The sequence below is a fragment of the Anoplopoma fimbria genome, chromosome 1 (genome assembly GCF_027596085.1).
Source record: "Anoplopoma fimbria isolate UVic2021 breed Golden Eagle Sablefish chromosome 1, Afim_UVic_2022, whole genome shotgun sequence".
Lineage (NCBI taxonomy): Eukaryota > Metazoa > Chordata > Actinopteri > Perciformes > Anoplopomatidae > Anoplopoma > Anoplopoma fimbria.
Genome location: NC_072449.1, coordinates 1,714,392 through 1,732,030, shown reverse-complemented (window position 1 = coordinate 1,732,030; position 17,639 = coordinate 1,714,392). Strand labels below are relative to the sequence as shown.

The following is a 17,639-nucleotide window of genomic DNA, read 5'->3' as shown; positions in this document are numbered from 1 at the left end:
AATCCGAGGGCTCAGACACGAGGAAGACTGCCCGAACGCCGACCTCGCCAGCTCCAAAGTGAGGCCCAGCGGGTTATGGGAACCGGCACCTCCCGCCCGAGAGCTCCGAGGGTGGGGGGCTTGTTCGCCATGGGGGAGGTGTAATTATGTTGAGGAGGAGGAGGGGAGCAAAGGCGTGTGAACGAGGCCGGGGTCGGAGAGGGAGATGTCGGGGATTGAACCCGCGAGCTGGGTTCGGATGCGGAGAAGGGCCGAGCCGAGCGGTTGTGCGAGCCGGTTTGTGGGATCAGCGGGGCGTTGGTGCTACCGTTAGCTAGCGGGTTTATAGCAGATAAGCTAACGTTGTTGCTGTTGTTGTTGTTGTTGTTTGCGTTCGAGTCGGCTTTGGAGTGAAGGAAGGAGGGACGAGGGGAAGGAGAAGAGGGCTGATGATGGGTGATGGACGGGGAAGGGGAGCGTTGGGAAAGAGATGGAGGAGGAGACGCCATCAGAGATGGAGGAGGAGATGCCATGAGAGACGGAGAAGGACAAGAGGACCAGAGGGAGGACAGGGGACCCCGCGGGTGTTGGTACCCGTCTTTGGAGCACCCTAGCTGGGCGTACGCAGGCGAGCCGGAGCCCTGCTGACCAGGAGGAAGTTTAGGAGAAGGGGAGCGCCGACGCAGGTGAGAGGTCGGTAAGGAAGACGTGGAGGCGGGGCTTTGGTTTATGGGCGGGGCTTGTTGCTTCTTCGCCATGCTCTGACTGATGGACTGGCTGATACAGGAGGCGGCTAAGGATCTGGTGAATGCAGAGGAGGAAGCAACGGGGGAGGAGCGCAGAGAGGAAGATGGCGTAGGGGAGGAAGGAGGAGCTGCTCGGACAGATGAAGAGGAAGATCCCCTCCCAGGAGAGGGAGTAGGGGAGAAACAGGGAGGAGCCCTGGAGACGGTGTTTAGGGAGGTGTCCTCAGCAGATAAAGGGGTGGGAGAAGATGCTGGAACAACCCTGAATGGTGAGGAGCAGGGAGGAGCTCGGACGGAGGAGGCGGAGAAGGAAGGGAGGTCTCTAACAGGGGAGGGGGAGCGGTGTCTGAGGCTGAAGGCTGAGGAGGACGTGGTGAGGTCTACAGCCGGGGACCATCTCTCCACCAGGTTCTCATAGGAAGGTCTGGACGATGGGAGGAGGCTGGTGGGGGGTCGAGAGTCCTGGTGGACCGGATCCCTGGAACTGACAGAGAAACACAGATTATTAGGAGGGTTTTAAAGAAATGTCTCTTCTTTTTTGTCTTAGTTTGTTGTTTTTTCATGTTCATTACTGGAGAGCTTATGACAGAAAACATTGGAACAAGATCAGAAAAGGAGGCGTAGGGATTGGATTCATTCGACCACATAGCCAGACCTGCCGTACCAAACACCACCCAACTGCCCGAGGGAGGAGAAGGAGCTGAAATGGACGCTAAGTGAACCCAGCTAGGTTCTAAGGCTACTCCACTACCCAGCATGCTCCTGGCTGTTGAGTCCCCATCTTTACAGAGACCTGGGTCCACCTGGAACCAGTGTGAGAAATACCTCGATTGACACTTCAGATACCCCTGAGCCTCTACAATCACAAGACAGTTATTTGTTACTTGCTATTGTCATTAAATGTCTTTTAAAAACTTACTGATGCAGAGTTTTCATTATTCAAACTGCAAAATATTTTTTTGCAAATATGAAGAATGAGTGCGAGAGACGACGTTAATGACACAACCAGCCAGAGACGCAACAGGTTACGTGAAACAAGTCTGTCTTCAGCTCAGTTTGTGGACTCAAACGTACGATAAAATATGATCCAGTGTCTCTTGTGAGAACCTGGACTAAAGCAGGACATGGTCTCTAATGGACGGCAACTAGAAGAAGCTAAGCCAAAGGTCTGACTCGCACCAAGAGTTTAAAAACTGAATGTTAAGCAGATTATAGTGAGAAACCTGACAAATTCTGTGTTTATTTACATTTTGTTACAAAAAGTTGAGGTCTTTCTTGCCGATTTCACCACTTGGGTTAAGATCCATGAGCCCAGATCCTCGCTCCGGTGGGCTCAGAGGAGGTGGACTAACGACACACACTACAGGAATGTTCTGCTGTTTTTGTTTAGTTCGTCATGTGTTTGTTGTGTTGCAAAATGGCTACAACTGAATTTCATTGTGCATCCATGTGTTTCATAATGACAAAAAAAAATCATACTTCAATACATTCTTTTGCCAATATCTGGGCTATCCTGCTCTATTTCAGATTACTTGGATACATTAGTCTACTTTGAGTGATGGGATGGTGTTTTTTAGGACAAAATGACAAAAACAAAGAGATCATAAACTATTCCAACTAAATCCCCAATTAGTTGATATGAGAGAAAAGTCTGATTGATTCTGATGCATTTAGTTTTTAACTTCACCTTCCAGCCCATATTAAGATCTCAGTGGATAAATAAAAAAACAATCTGAATCGGTTCCCATAAAAACGACGTCACAGAGTTTCTCCTTGGTATTTAGTTCCAGTGCCAAGAGGAGCAAATAAATGATCTAATCTTTAACTGGACAATACTATAAATTTACAAGGAGCTGAGAATTCTGTGGGAGTTTGATATGTCTCATATGCTAGGGATGCTGGGAAAGGAACTAAAAATGAGTCATTCCATGTTCACAAAGTGGCTCCTGTTACTGACAAGCTTCGCGATTGGTTGGTGTTTTTTTATTTCCCCATGGGAGATGATTCATTTTGATGAGGGGATTGAAATGTAAAGACAGATGTGGGACCGAACTCTAAAGCTGGGTGTTGTTGTGACATCTGAAAATCCAAAAATAACCACTTAACAAGGAACAAACGGATCGATGTTGTCCCTGCTGGGTCCATATATGGTGATGGACTAGAATGAATCCAGTAGTTTGAAGGAGATGTTTTCACATTAATATAAAATAGATATTAGAGATGAATTATGATGTTTAACTTCCTAACACTAGCTCTAAGCAGATTATAATACATCATTAAAGACTATGTTTTAATCAATAAAAATATATTTCAATTCAATTGTGTTTTTATGAAGAAAAAAACACTATAAATTACTATAACAAAGTAGAATTATAACATTTAGTATTTTTCTTCAGAGCATTGAAATTATTTTTGGCATGGTGGCAGAAAATTGTATAATCAAACAACATGTTTGGATCTGTATCTGCCAATAAGGATCATCAATGATCGGCTCAGTGGAAAAAAACACACGATCTGTGATCTCTAAGAGTTTTGCTCCATCTTTCTTTTATTTTGATCAGATCCGTGACTGGTCTGTGATACGATCAATACTGAGAGCTTTATAAACGTTGCTCCTGTAGATAAATAAGATGTTTGTGGTTCCTACCTACAAATTACCTCCTGATCTTGGCAAAAACCTTAAACAGTTAAAGCGTAACTAAACACTATTGAGTAATTTCCCAACAATAACAAGCCCCGACGACATACTTCAGACGACATATCTGGCACAGATGATGTTGTCTCGGTTCAGAGGAGCCCTGAGGCCCATTCTTTAAACAAGTCCTGATCCGCTTGATCACAAAACGGATCAATTCACAGATTTAACATCTCTAACAGAAAAGCCCAAACATGGTGATGTTCAGAAGTGAACTGATTATAAATGTATAAAGTCCTTCTATGTTATGTGTGGTGCTCAGATTTAAAGCACATGTCTGGGCCGGGTTGATCTTTGGTCAGGTAGGGTCTGGTTCTTAGGGTTAGGCTGAGGTCAGGGTTCAGGATCAGAGGAGATTCTGCAAACATCTACTTTCTGTCCTCTGATGGTAAACATCTGTTAAGAAGTAGAAGAATGAGAAGAGAATGGCTTCTGGGGACGCCATGGTACTAAACCAGAACCAGTTCCTAATGAGTAAAACCTGAAGTATTGATGAGATCTGGATTCAACGGTTCTGCTATCGGAGGTCGATTTTCTGGAAAATCTTTTCTGTCAGGCCTTACAGGGAAAATATATTCTTTGATTTGATAAAAAATAATAAATAAATATGGAAAAAAATGTCACAGAAATATATATTTAAACAATCATAAAATTATGAGTGAAAAAATTGTTTGCAAATTCTTAAATTATGTGAAAATTATTATTAATAAAATATATTTAAAAAATTGAAAAATGTATGAAAAATATTTGTAATATATATGGAAAGAAAAAGGGACAAAGAGGTGAAAAATAAGATATTTTTAAAAAGAATTGTGGCCGATATTGATCATGTGGACATATTGAGGCGGCTGTGGCGTAGTGGAGAGCAAGGTAGTTCTCCGGTCGGTGGTTCGATACCCGAAGGCTTGCCATCGGTGTGGACTGGATGATGAATGTTAGTTAGAGTCTGATGGTGGCACCTTGATGGTAGCCTGTCATCAGTGTGTGAATGGGTGAATGATATGTAACATACTACTGACTGTAAGTCGCTTTGGAGAAAAGCGTCTGCTAAATGACTGTAATGTAATTCACAACCAAATTATTTTGTAAAATACGCTTCTTTTATCTCCACACACACACACACACACACACACACACACACACACACACACACACACACACACACACACACACACACACACACACACACACACACACACACACACACACACAGTGGTTCTACATGTTCTCAGCCGTCCATCCTCGTCCACTGCAGGTAACGTTAGTCTGATCAGAAGAACAGGATCATCAATAAGAGATCATCACTGAGATTATTGATCAGCTGAGAATGTGTTTTAAAGATCTGGGAACTTCTTGTATTGTTGCTTACGAAAGACAAAGAAATGTTGATTATTTTCTTAATTAATTGTCTTTTTCTCACAAAATAACCAAAAAGAACCGATAAGAGTATCGATGAGTAAACGAACCAATAAGCGTTATTGATAAGAGTACTAGTATCTATAAAATCCTATCACAACCCATCCTTAGTCTGTTATCAGTTTGTTATGTGTATTAATCTTCCTCAGGCATACCTGCTGGTAGACGGAGCAGCTGGTAGGTCCTGCGGCCTCCTGCTGGTGAACGTTGGTAGACGTTCTGCAGGATTTGAGTTTTGAACCGACAACCACGGACTCGGTGCTCTCGCTGCGGTCTCTGTGACGGTGTGACTAGAACCCTGTGAGGGGTCAAAGGTCATGTGCTGACTCATGTGCCCCCGTTCTCCAGAGGATCCGTTATAAGATGACTCTTCTGTGAAGATCACAGCTGAACCGTGTAGAAGCATCCTGGTTTGTGATGAGGAACCCTTTAATCTCTCATTAAGGGGCTCTTCTGCCTTTGCTCCTCCCTCCTCCAGCTGAGGTGTTTCCCTCTGGCTCTGAGGCATTGTGTGTCTGTTGGACTCTGCTGGACTCTGTGCAGAAGCTTCCACCAGAACCAGCTCTCCTTTGGATTCCTCTACATCTACGGTCAACATATCTTTGTTGTGAGTATGTCCAGAGGGAATGTTGTATTCTGGTTCATGTTGATCCGGTTGGGCAGCTGGAGAATCCTGCTCATGTTTGACCTTCACATCACCTCCATCTTTGGAGGATTCCCCCTGTGGCCTGCTGTGAGCAGAGACACTTGGATCAGAGCCGGCTGGCCGGGTGACGATGTCCACGGATGTGGAGGAAACGGAGCCTCCATCACTCAGCTCCGACCTGCAGACGAACAAAGAGGAGAATCAAACAGTCTTAAAGGGTTCCATTCTGGAAGATCACACAATATGATGATATATGAAAGATAATGATGGATGACAACCAGTGTGCCAAATACGGGTTTTGATTGACACTTCAGACCCCGGAACACAATTATTTATCACTTAATATAGTCACTAAAATGTCTTTTAAAAGCTTACTAGGGCCCAGTTTTCATTATTCAACCTATAAAAGATTTACAGTCAAGAGAGGCTAGAGGTTACGTGAAGTCTTCACGTCTCTTTGTGGACATGAACTGACCCCGTTTGGACGGATTTGATCTCGTTTCATTGTCTCTCCTCTTCTTTGGACGGCGACTAAAAGAAGCCAAGCCGAGGTCTGATTACCAACGGGTATTTCACAAAGTGATGAAAACTGTATGTGAAGCTGAAATATGTGCAAAAAGTATGTTAAGCTGCAGCTCCTCTGTTTCTTTAAAAGAGAGAAACTTGACAATTCTTATTTACATTTTGTAAAAAAAAGTTTCTGTTTTCACCACTTCAGTTTAGACCAGTTTAGACCAGTTTAGACCAGTAAAAAGATCTGTCTTCCTTTTGTTTTTGGGGAAGATTTTCTTTTTCCGATATGAAGATTTTTTTGTGATGTCGTGGCTGCTTTATTTTGTAATTCATATTATTATTTTATTTGTACTTAATTATTTTCTTTCTTTATTTTCTTCCTCTGTTTGTTTCTATTTCAATCTGATGGTTAAACCTTGTAATTAATCTGTTTCACATTGTGATCTGTATAAATCACAAATCGTCTGTTTTTCTGCTTTACCCCTCGTGTCTCTAAATATTATCCTCTCACCTCTCTCTTTTCTCTCTCTCTTCACTTTGTGAATAATCTTCTCCTCTCCCCGTGGAAGCGTTAGAGCAGAGGTCTCTAAACTCCGTGACTCTACGATCCAAGCTCAAAGGGCTGTGAGTGGCCGAGCAGCTCAGACTGGAGCTCTGTTCTTCAGGTTGAGTTCTGACGTGACGCCTCGACGCTGGAGAAGAACGGTTGTAGCTGGGTGGATTCTCCTCAGGCGAGGGGTGAATCTGGGAGTTGTCACTTGATCTACAGTCTCTTTCTTTGGCCAAAGCAGAGATGAAGTCTCTGGGTCTGGAGAGCGTCACTCCGTTTGTCTGGTGACACGCCGGCTGCTCTTTGACAAACACATGACCGAACAGCAGAGGCTCAGAGGAGGTCATCACCGCATCCTGGACGTCTGGAAGAGAACAACGGAGAGAAAATACCTCAGTGATGGATGATGATGACAAGAAAGATATTAGTTGTTAGCCATGTAGTAGCATGGCACCGTAGTGTAGCTACGAGCACGCAAAAACGTGCTGTATGTTCATTATTCTCCAAAACACCAGAAGGCATACAAACAAAATGAACTGTGAAGAACAAAGACAACGATGTCATTGTCAAAACGCCGTAAACAACCTCCACAATGCCAAGGAGGAACTGTAATTGCCTGTAAATCATAGACTGTATATAAGAAGTGGACGTAGTGGTCATGACGTTGCTCACTGGTTTGTGGACTACATTTATGAAGCCTCAAGTTTGCCGTTTTGGTCGTCGCCATTTTGTTTTTATATCAACCAGTGAACCGGAAGTGACCATATATGGACTGAGGAGGAGTGACGTAGAGACGCCGTATACGTCTCTGGTGTGGACCTGTCAATCAGTGTGTAGCCCCGCCCTAAAGCATCCCCTGCTTTATGGTCTGTTTGACTCTAAATGGAGCATCATTTACTAAATGAACATCATGCTGTATTGAAGAAGACTTGAAACTAGAGATTGAGACCATAAACTCATGTTTACAATGTTTACTGAGGGAATAAATCAAGAGAGAAGTAGAGTCATTTTCTCATAGACTTCTATACAACCAGAGGAGTCGCCCCCTGGTGGACAGGAGAGAGAATGCAGCTTTAAGACAGGAAGGGTTGACCTGGAGGTTTCCGTCTCCTGTAAACTCTACCACTTGACTACTTGATTTAGCTGCAAAATATTTACCCAAACATAATTTTTTGTAAGACCTCTGGTTTCTTCAGCGTCTAAAACAAATTTGCCTTCCTTGTATAATCCCTAGGCTTGTAAATATTGTTTTCAACAGTAAACTATTTGTGACTATCACGTCTAAAAAGCTCTGATCGCCAAGTTACAAAAATTCAGAGGTGAAAGACGTAATTTTCTGGCTCGTGTTGACTTTACTTACTTTATTGTGGTTCAAACAACTGAATCTACAACAAACAAGTCTTCGTATCTTAGAAGACGTACCATTTGTCAGGCTCTCTGTTCCCTTTATCGTCCTCTCCTCCTGGATCGTTTGGTCCTCCCGGCTCGTGGTTTTGGTCTGGTACTGGCTGTAGATCTTGGTCTGGTTCTGGCAATGTGTCTGACTCCACATCTGGCTCTTATTTTGGATCTGGGATTGCAGCCTGGTTTGGGTTAGGGTTTGGCTCTGAGCTTTGGTCCCGGAGTGAGTTTGGGATCCATATTTGGTCTCTGATTGACCAACTTCCTTTTGGTTTTGTGTCTGCAGCTGGTACTTAGTCGGATTCTGAATTTGAGTCTGAGATTGAGTCGACTGGCTTTCAGTTTGGGTCTGGGTCAAGTATCCAGACGGTCTACCTGAAGCCCACGATTGGTTCCATACATTGCTGGCCCGTTTCTGATGCAGAGGGACCTTCATGGTGCCGGCTTTGGCGCTGTACATCCGGGCCATCGTTTGGACCTTGCTCAGAATGCGCTCTGAGTTTTCCATCAGCAGGGGGTCCACTACAGGGCCGGCCTCGAATAACCCAATACCAGCTACGTCCGACCCCATGTCCTCAAATAAGACCCGGTTGGCGGAGACAATCCTGGACTGTCGGGACCAGCGACCCACTTTTATCTGACTGGGGAGACTTTCAAGGTTCCCGATGGTTCTTTCGAGGTCTCTGTGTTTGGTTCTAGTCCAAGGGGACTGAGATTTGGTCTCAGTTTCTTTTAATTGTTCTGTAGCTGGCGGAGGAGTAGGCGGCTCATTGTGGCTTCTGTTTGGATCTGCTAGTCCTGCTTGGATCGGTTCATGCCCATTCATCACAGCTGGGTTTCCAGCACTGGTTTGGATTGGTTCATCTGTGCATTGGTACTGTTTGGTAATAGTTGGTTCTTCTTCTGGATGTGAATTTTCACCGGTCTCTCTGGCATCATCAACACTTGTCGGCTCTTCCTCTATCGTTTCCTCCGATGGTCCTTTGCAGACTTTTCCGTTGTTGTCCTGAATCTCAGCCTCTTCTCCATCAGGACGGTTTGGTGTCGACTGTAGATCCACTTGGTTCGGAGTCTCCTCGTCCTGAATCTTGGTACAGGTTTGACCTTCTGCATCAAAATCCAAAGAGCTTGTTGGTTTCTCAGCCTGTCCATCATTCTCTGCTGAGAGTTGAGTAATGGAAGATCTCTCTGGATCTATCTCTCCGTCGATCGCCTCCGTTGTTTCACACTTACACCGTCCGCTCTCCGGCTCCCCCTGGTGTCCACTGATATCAAAGCGTGATACCGACTCCTTCACCACGCCGGATGGGATCTGTGAGAAACTGTTTCTCCTTCTGGGTGACACTCCTTCTCCCCGTTCGCCGTCGTCCTCTACCTCCTCTGCTTCCTCCTCTTCGGCCTCGGCTGCTGCCTCGTAGTAACTCCTGATCTTTTCGATGATCTTCTTGTCTCTCTTGGTGAGGTGGGATCCTCTGGAGCGAGGATGGATTCTCTGGGTGGGGGGATGAGGGGGATCTGGATTTGTGGAGGAAGTTGTAGTTTCAGTGATCACCTCCTCCCTGGGTGGCGGACAACTCCTTCTTTCCTCCTCTGCTGGGATGGAGGGATGAAGATCTAATGCATGGATGCTGCTCTCTCCTTCTCCTTCATCCTTTGTTTTCTCCTCTTCTTCCTCTTTTCCTAATACTTCTCCTTCTGTCTCTCCTTCCCCCTCCACTCCCGTCTCCACTTCACTTTCTGCATCTTGAATTTCCTGGACTTCAGTCGTAATCTTCTCATTTTCAAGACTGCTCTCCCCTCCAGGGTCACCAGTCTGACTTTGGAAGGTGCTGTCGCTCTCCATCTCTGCTTGTTCCTGCTCTTGGTGCATTGTGGGTATTTGTTCTGGGCTGGAGTGGCAGGCGACTGGGGGCAGTGGGCAGGTGAAGTTGGTCTGGTTGGATGGAGGCTGACTCTCTTTGGGCTGATTCAGATCTTGGTCCTGGAAGAAAAGTAGGACAATGAGAATGACTCTTCTATGAACTCGAGCATGAAGAGTAGTAGAAGTTGTATAATAGACTCTTTGGGGGAAAAAATTACGTATAAAAATATATAAAAAGTCATCTCGGATTTAATTACTCAAGTCAATTAAATTGTGACACCAGAACAAGAAAACACAGTTTTTTAAGATTTGTAGGGTAGATGAACTTTAACCCTCTGAACCCCAAAACCTGCCGAAGGGATTGGAAAGCAAGTTTTTCTTTAAACAATCGCCAAAACTACAGTGTTAACCACAGCCAGAAGCTGTATGGACCATAGTTATCTTAGATTTTCATCTTTCTGGCGGTCCTTGAACACATCATGTGCGACAAAAGTTTCAGAGAAAGCAGCCAAAACTAGGCTTAAAATAGAGCAATTTTATTCTAAATGTCTCATAGAAAATTTTGCCCCAAATAAACCGTTTGTTTTGACCAGATTCTGTAAAAAACATTAAATTCTGAGCTCCTCAGTGAAACTATGAAGACATGATTGATTCATCTGAGACCAACAGTCATGTGACAACAAATCTGAGAAACTTTGACTGAACTTCAGGCTGCTGAACACAGAGAAGAGAGGAGAGGAGAGGATATTTATAACATGGAGCATCCATTTTTTCCTACATTGGTAACACTTTTGGACACTTGGAAACCTGTTGTATATATAGATTCCATTGTTTTCCAATTTTGGTAAAATAAATAATCAAAGAAATTCAACTTTTATGATTTATGTCATCATAACTGTGTTATTCTGCACTAAAAACATGTTTGAGTTCTCTCTACTTCTAGTCATGATTGTTCTGTTTCCAGAGAGGAGCAGGACTTTTATTTTGTAGTAAAAACAAGGCTACAGAGAGTAAAATGTCCCGAAACGGCTTGTGGTTCAGAGGGTTAATCACTGGACCCATTCATGGTCCCCAGTGGATGAATCCTAATGGATATGTTACAGATGTGCATATCATCAGGCCGTTACACACAAGATATATTTCCACATAACAGACCGATTGGACCATTCACGCTCCCCGAAAGACGAACTTCAAATCTAAAGAACCAACATTCCATTTTTAGTCCCATTACTGGTGAACCTCTAACAGCAACTGTGAGTTTGTTCATTTTGTACAAAACTTTTATATTTTGGTGTTTTAAGTACTCGGCTGCTGTTTTTTCTAACTCTGCTCTATCTGATAAACACATTTGTGACAGTAGATCACAGTAGATCACAGTAGATCACAGTAGATCACAGTAGATCACAGTAGATCACAGTAGATTATAGTAGATCACAGTAGATCACAGTAGATCACAGTAGATTATAGTAGATCACAGTAGATTATAGTAGAATACAGTAGATGGTGAATCTGGCTGACGTCGTGTTGGAGTAGATGCAGAGTAAAGTGTTTATCTAACCGTCGTGTTGGAGTAGATGCAGAGTAAAGTGTTTATCTAACCGTCGTGTTGGAGTAGATGCAGAGTAAAGTGTTTATCTAACCGTCGTGTTGGTGTGAATGGCGGTGAGTCCTTCTCTGGCTCTGCTCTGGTTGATGAACTCCAGGATCTCTTCTGTGATGGACAGCGTGGGAGGAGGGCTGAGGGGGCTCAACTCCTCGTCATCCTCTTCCTCCTCGTTCAGAACAGAACGGAAAAGAACACATTTGGATTCAATAGAATAAACTATTTTATATGCCCCAAATATAGTCCTAATAGATATGGTCAAAGTTTAGATTTTTTTTTTAACAATACCCATTATAAAATAAATTACAATTCTTATTTATAGTCAGATTTTGTTCCATTTTCAAACATACATCTCTGTACGCCAAACTAGTTAAGTAGTATAAGTTTGTGGACTGATGTTTTGAAGCCTTGATTTCAGCATTTTGGCCGTCGCCATCTTGTTTTTCTGCAACCAGTGAACAGGAAGTGACCATATTAGGACTGAGGAGGAGTGACGTAGAGACGCCGTATACGTCTCTGGTGTCGACCTGTCAATCAGTGTGTAGCCCCGCCCTAAAGCATCCCCTGCTTTATGGTCTGTTTGACTCTAAATGGAGCATCATTTACTAAATGAACATCATGCTGTATTGAAGAAGACTTGAAACTAGAGATTGAGACCATAAACTCATGTTTACAATGTTTACTGAGGGAATAAATCAAGAGAGAAGTAGAGTCATTTTCTCATAGACTTCTATACAACCAGAGGAGTCGCCCCCTGGTGGACAGGAGAGAGAATGCAGCTTTAACACATGATGCTGATACATAAGGGGTAAACTACTCTAATGCCCCATCCAATCTAATTCAATCTAAAGTCCGGTCACAGTTCAGTACCTCCTCCTCTCGGTTTGGTCTCAGCTGTGGCGTCGGGCCCGGTTCCGTCCTCTCGGCCTCCACCTCGATGACGGAGGACGCCAGCGTGCTGCTGCTGCCCGCTGAGCCCAGACCGTCCGCCGGGCACAGCTCGCCCTCGCTGCCCGCCTGCTGCAGAAACAAAACGAAGACGGTCACTTCTTCAGCTTCCTGGCTGATATTTAGGTCATAAATATATGTTTAATATCTTTTATTTTATTTAAATTACAAACAAACAAAAAAAGTGATTTAGAAAAGGAAGGGTCGAAGATTAGATGCCCAGTCTTTAGTTGGAAACTTACAGAAAATCATATTTACTTCTGCCTTAGTTGCCTAAACATAACCAAGTTTTGTTTGTTTCATTTAAAAAGTTTCAAACTTTTCAAAACTGCGACTGTAATCCAGGAGAAAATATGCTTGATATCACAGTTTAGTTGTTTGTGAACGTAATATATGTAGGAGACAAGGTCAGCATGAAACTCTCTCTTACCTTCAGAGCTGCAGGATTCCCCGGTTGGAGAAGAAGTAGAAGAAGAAGAAGAAGAAGAAGAAGAAGAAGAAGAAGAAGAAGAAGAAGAAGAAGAAGAAGAAGAAGAAGAAGAAGAAGAAGAAGAAGAAGAAGAAGAAGAGTGATGGGGTGGAGGGTTGGGAGCAGAGAGAGAGAGATGTTATCCAGATGTTTCTATTCCTGGGTTTCAACACAACAACAGAAGTAGATCCATGTGAGAATGTCTCTGTGGAGCTGAAGGTCAGCTGGTCTGTTTCTGATGAACCAAACTATCAGAGCCACGACCTTCTTCTACCATGCTGCAGTATTTACACTTTGTTACCACATCAAACAAACATGTAAACAACGTAGCAGCTTATATTTCACATTTAGGGTGTCAGATTTATAACTTTAGTAACAGAAGAAATGAAACGTTAAATGTTTTAAAAGTTAATAAACACCCTCATGATCCTCACCACAGTGTCTGTTTCATGAACAACACAAAAGGGGAGAGAAGATTCTGTCTGTTTGACTGATTTGTGCATGGTTTTTTATTAACTTGCTGGAACCTGCTGCATTGTTCTCACCGTTTGGATGAAACGCTGCTTCGATGTCTTTGGCCGGAGCTGGAAGAGAAACAAAGACTAATTATTCATTCTTCTGACTGGTTTCGGCAGGTTATTGATTGTCATAACTCTATTGCTACACTATGTCCACATCTTGACGTTCTCGTGTCGTGACAGGACGAGTAAGCGTTTTGTTATTTTTAGGGTTGAGAGCTAACACTGAGCCACGATCTGTTTCCTGTAAGTCACTGGGAGAGAAATGTATTAGGAGGAAAAAAAATGAATCAAAGCTGGACATCTGGATGTGACTGAAGGATAAATATTTCCTCCAACGTCCTTTCATCACCACGTTTCCTTCCTTTATGACTGTATGAAAATAACAGTTACATCTGTGTAAAATCAGCATATCGTTTGTTTTCATGGACGGCCGAATTGTTGCGTCACTTTAAACACAAGGAATTATGGGTCGGCATTATCTCCTTTCCTTTGGGAAAGGATGGTCCAGTGTTTCCTAGGATAAAGGAGCTAGGAAAGGAAGCATTGAAGCACCTTTCCTCATCATTTAGAGGATTCAAACAGCTCTTATTATGGAGGACACTGAGATACTTCAGGGCCCTTTCACTCAGTTAGGAAAGGGGAGTTTTTGACCCAGGTGAGTGTGCTCTGTAGTGGACGGATGTGGTTTAAGAGGTCCTGTGGTCTCTAACTGGACCGTCCTGGTCTACCTGACTGTCTCCGGGTGCGTCGGTACGGCAGGTTTCCGTCCAGCAGCAGAGGCAGAGTCTTCCTGGACTTCTCCGGTGTGTACATCAGCAGCTCTGGAGGCTCTGCAGAGTCCAACGCAGAGAAACAGACATCAGTCATTTTATTATAAAAACCTGCTGAGGAACTGGAAACAAAGCGAGTCTCTGGTTCTGGTCTTAGAGCCGGTCCCAGAGTCCCCCATAAGGCCTTAAACCCTGAACTGATGTCCCCTAGTAAATGGTTTAGTGTGAGAGACTGTGAGGCTTTAAATGGTGTAAATACAAATGAGACAACGACACATCATGTACAACTGTGGGTATTTTAAAAAATATTGTCAAATAATATATGTACTTTTTTTGTCAAAACAGCTTCAAAAACAAAATAAAAATGTTATGGTAAATGATAAATAAAGTTTTGTCCCTAAATCTCATGTTCAAACCCGTCTCTCAATAATGTCTGACTTCCTGTCTGCGTCCCATTGGTTCCTACTGAAGATGTAAATCCTTAAAAACACAAATATATAGTTTCATCACTAGTTTATTGTAGTTTTTAATCAAACAAAGAGGAGGAAATAGTGACTTTGTTGGGGACTATTTTCAGCGGCGGATGAATTCACATTTGGTCCTGCAAGACAGAGGGGGGCGCTAAAGATCAAAATTAGATTTAATCATAATAAAACAATTACTGTATAATTTATACAAAAATCTGTTTATAAAACTATTCAAAAAATATATATTTTATTTGTTCTCAATCAAAAATAGTAGTTTACATTGTGTTTAAACCTGGTGTTTGTACACAGAGTCAGATAAAAAAGGATTATTATAATTATATTATTTGTAGAATTAGATTCTCGTGGAGGCTGAAGGATTGTTTCTGACCCCTAAAGTCCAAATGTAAAATAATCTTTTATATGTTGAGGGATATGAAGAGTTATATTCATCAAAGAAAGTTGATTTTATTAAAACACACCAACTAATTTAATAAATTTGATTTAATTAAAACAGACGAACTCATTTAATACGTTTAATTACTTTATTTGTAATTTATTCAGCTTTTCTTAGATTCATATAGGGGGAGGGGCTTCAAGGAGTATTTATATGTGTGATTGATTTAAACTAAAGTGTGTTGATGGGGATTGATGTATTTTAGGTTAGGTTAGGTTAGGTTAAATCAAACACAACTCTTGTTAATATATATGTATATATATATATATATATATATATATATATATATATATATATATATATATATATATATATATATTCACTGCTGGTTTGAGTCTGAACATGTGGACAAGAAGTAAAAATAAAGAATACCCTCTGTGTTAACGATTATGATCTTGTTTGAGTTTGATATATATTCACAGTTTTCCTCAGCAGCAGTAAGAAGGAGACGACTGACCCTGACCTGACTGACGTCGTCCTCTGTGGAAGCCGTGGACGTCGTCCGGTCGCGGCGACGCCGACGACTTCTTCAGGTTGTCCTGGTCGAACTGAGGAGCTGGAACACAGGAGGTGAAGTCACACCTCGTTTACACACACTGTATATAGAGTTCATTTATGGATTTTTATTGCATCATGAGTATAAACTCTTCCCGCTAAAAGTGTGTGAACTCACTTTGGCAGAAGTTGTCTCCCAGGACCTGCCTCGCCTGGAAGGAATGAGAAACATCTCAGTGAGGCATCAGACAGAACACGGGATGAAAGTTCAACTTCAGGAGGACGAGATAAGAGACCGAAGACAAACGTCTCTTCATGAGGAGGACTAGAGAACAGTCTGTTACCTCATGAGGAGGACTAGAGAACAGTCTGTTACCTCATGAGGACTAGAGAACAGTCTGTTACCTCATGAGGACTAGAGAACAGTCTGTTACCTCATGAGGACTAGAGAACAGTCTGTTACCTCATGAGGACTAGAGAACAGTCTGTTACCTCATGAGGACTGTTACCTCATGAGGAAGAGAACAGTCTGTTACCTCATGAGGACTAGAGAACAGTCTGTTACCTCATGAGGACTAGAGAACAGTCTGTTACCTCATGAGGACTAGAGAACAGTCTGTTACCTCATGAGGAGGACTAGAGAACAGTCTGTTACCTCATGAGGACTAGAGAACAGTCTGTTACCTCATGAGGACTAGAGAACAGTCTGTTACCTCATGAGGACTAGAGAACTCTGTTAGAGAACAGTCTGTTACCTCAGAACAGTCTGTTACCTGAGGACCTACATGAGGACTAGAGAACAGTCTGTTACCTCATGAGGAGGACTAGAGAACAGTCTGTTACCTCATGAGGAGGACTAGAGAACAGTCTGTTACCTCATGAGGAGGACTAGAGAACAGTCTGTTACCTCATGAGGACTAGAGAACAGTCTGTTACCTCATGAGGACTAGAGAACAGTCTGTTACCTCATGAGGACTAGAGAACAGTGTTACTATTCACCTTCAGTGTCTCAACTTAATAAATCTATTTTTTAAAAGCGTACAGGCAGCAGTACAAATTATGTTGCAGACACAAAATAAAAATGCATAACAATTTAAAATGATGCAATAAAAAGAAATTACAGAACAATAAATATTATTTGAGTCAAAATGCATCTACAGAGAAAACGACATTTTCCCAACGAAGTTCTATACAATACAAGTCTAGCTTTTAAAGTATATAAAATGGTTTCAGTTCATGGATGTGACAATTAAATTAGAGATAAATTAGTCAAACATACTCCAAACCTTCAGTATGTGAAGTTTGTCCTATTTTACTGCGTTGTAGAAGTATTCGTTACATCATCACAGTGTTTCAGTGCAGAGAGCAGTTTGTGTGAACGACCAGCAGGTGGCAGCAGAAGCCTACTGGAGTCCAGTTCTCCCACTACAACCAGTACTACTGCTAAAAGAAGTCACTACTACCATCAACACTAGTACTACTGCTATAAATACTCTCTACTGGTTCTACTGCTGGTAGCACTGCAAGTAACTACTACAGTCCTGGTACAAATATAAAAACATTACTACTATTACAACAACCAGAACTGCTATAACTACAACTAATATTGTACTACTACCATCACCACTACTACTAGTAGTACTACTGGTGCTACTACTGCCAATGCTGATACAATAGTACAATCAGTACTGCTAATAGAAGTGCTGCAGTTAATGTACTACTACAATTAATACTACTACAACTAATACTACAGTTAAAGTTCCTTTGTTTGCCAGTACTGCATGCTGTATGTATTAGTACAGAGGTAGTAGTACTCCTTCTACCTCTGTACTAATAGCACAGCAACAACTACTACTACAACTTTACTCCTCTCTCCTTACCTTCCTTCCTCTACTTTTATCTTCTCTCCTCCTTCCTTTCTTTTTCTTCTTTTCTTCTTACCTTTCATCCTCCCTTTTATCTTCCTCTATCCACCCTCCTCCCTTCTTATCTCCCCTCCTTCCTCCTTACCTTTCTACCTTTCTACTTACTTTTATTCCTCCCTTATATTTCCTCATTACCTTCTCTCTTCCCTCCTCCCTCCTAACCTTTATTCCTTCTTATCT

At 42.5% G+C, this 17,639-nt stretch overlaps 1 protein-coding gene across 1 annotated transcript in view; it reads right to left on the bottom strand.

Moving 5' to 3' along the window:
• plekhg2 (pleckstrin homology domain containing, family G (with RhoGef domain) member 2) overlaps positions 1-17,639 on the bottom strand; it is a 97,139-nt gene continuing 79,500 nt past the window's right edge. The window contains exons 12-22 of the mRNA XM_054599203.1: positions 15,713-15,746; positions 15,503-15,595; positions 14,077-14,178; positions 13,373-13,411; positions 13,262-13,269; positions 12,281-12,430; positions 11,448-11,579; positions 7,968-9,927; positions 6,507-6,909; positions 4,992-5,660; positions 1-1,209 (exon numbers count right to left, since the gene is read on the bottom strand). Coding sequence (XP_054455178.1) covers positions 12-1,209; positions 4,992-5,660; positions 6,507-6,909; positions 7,968-9,927; positions 11,448-11,579; positions 12,281-12,430; positions 13,262-13,269; positions 13,373-13,411; positions 14,077-14,178; positions 15,503-15,595; positions 15,713-15,746 — 4,788 coding nt within the window. The 3' untranslated portion in view covers positions 1-11. The remainder of the gene's footprint in view (positions 1,210-4,991; positions 5,661-6,506; positions 6,910-7,967; positions 9,928-11,447; positions 11,580-12,280; positions 12,431-13,261; positions 13,270-13,372; positions 13,412-14,076; positions 14,179-15,502; positions 15,596-15,712; positions 15,747-17,639) is intronic.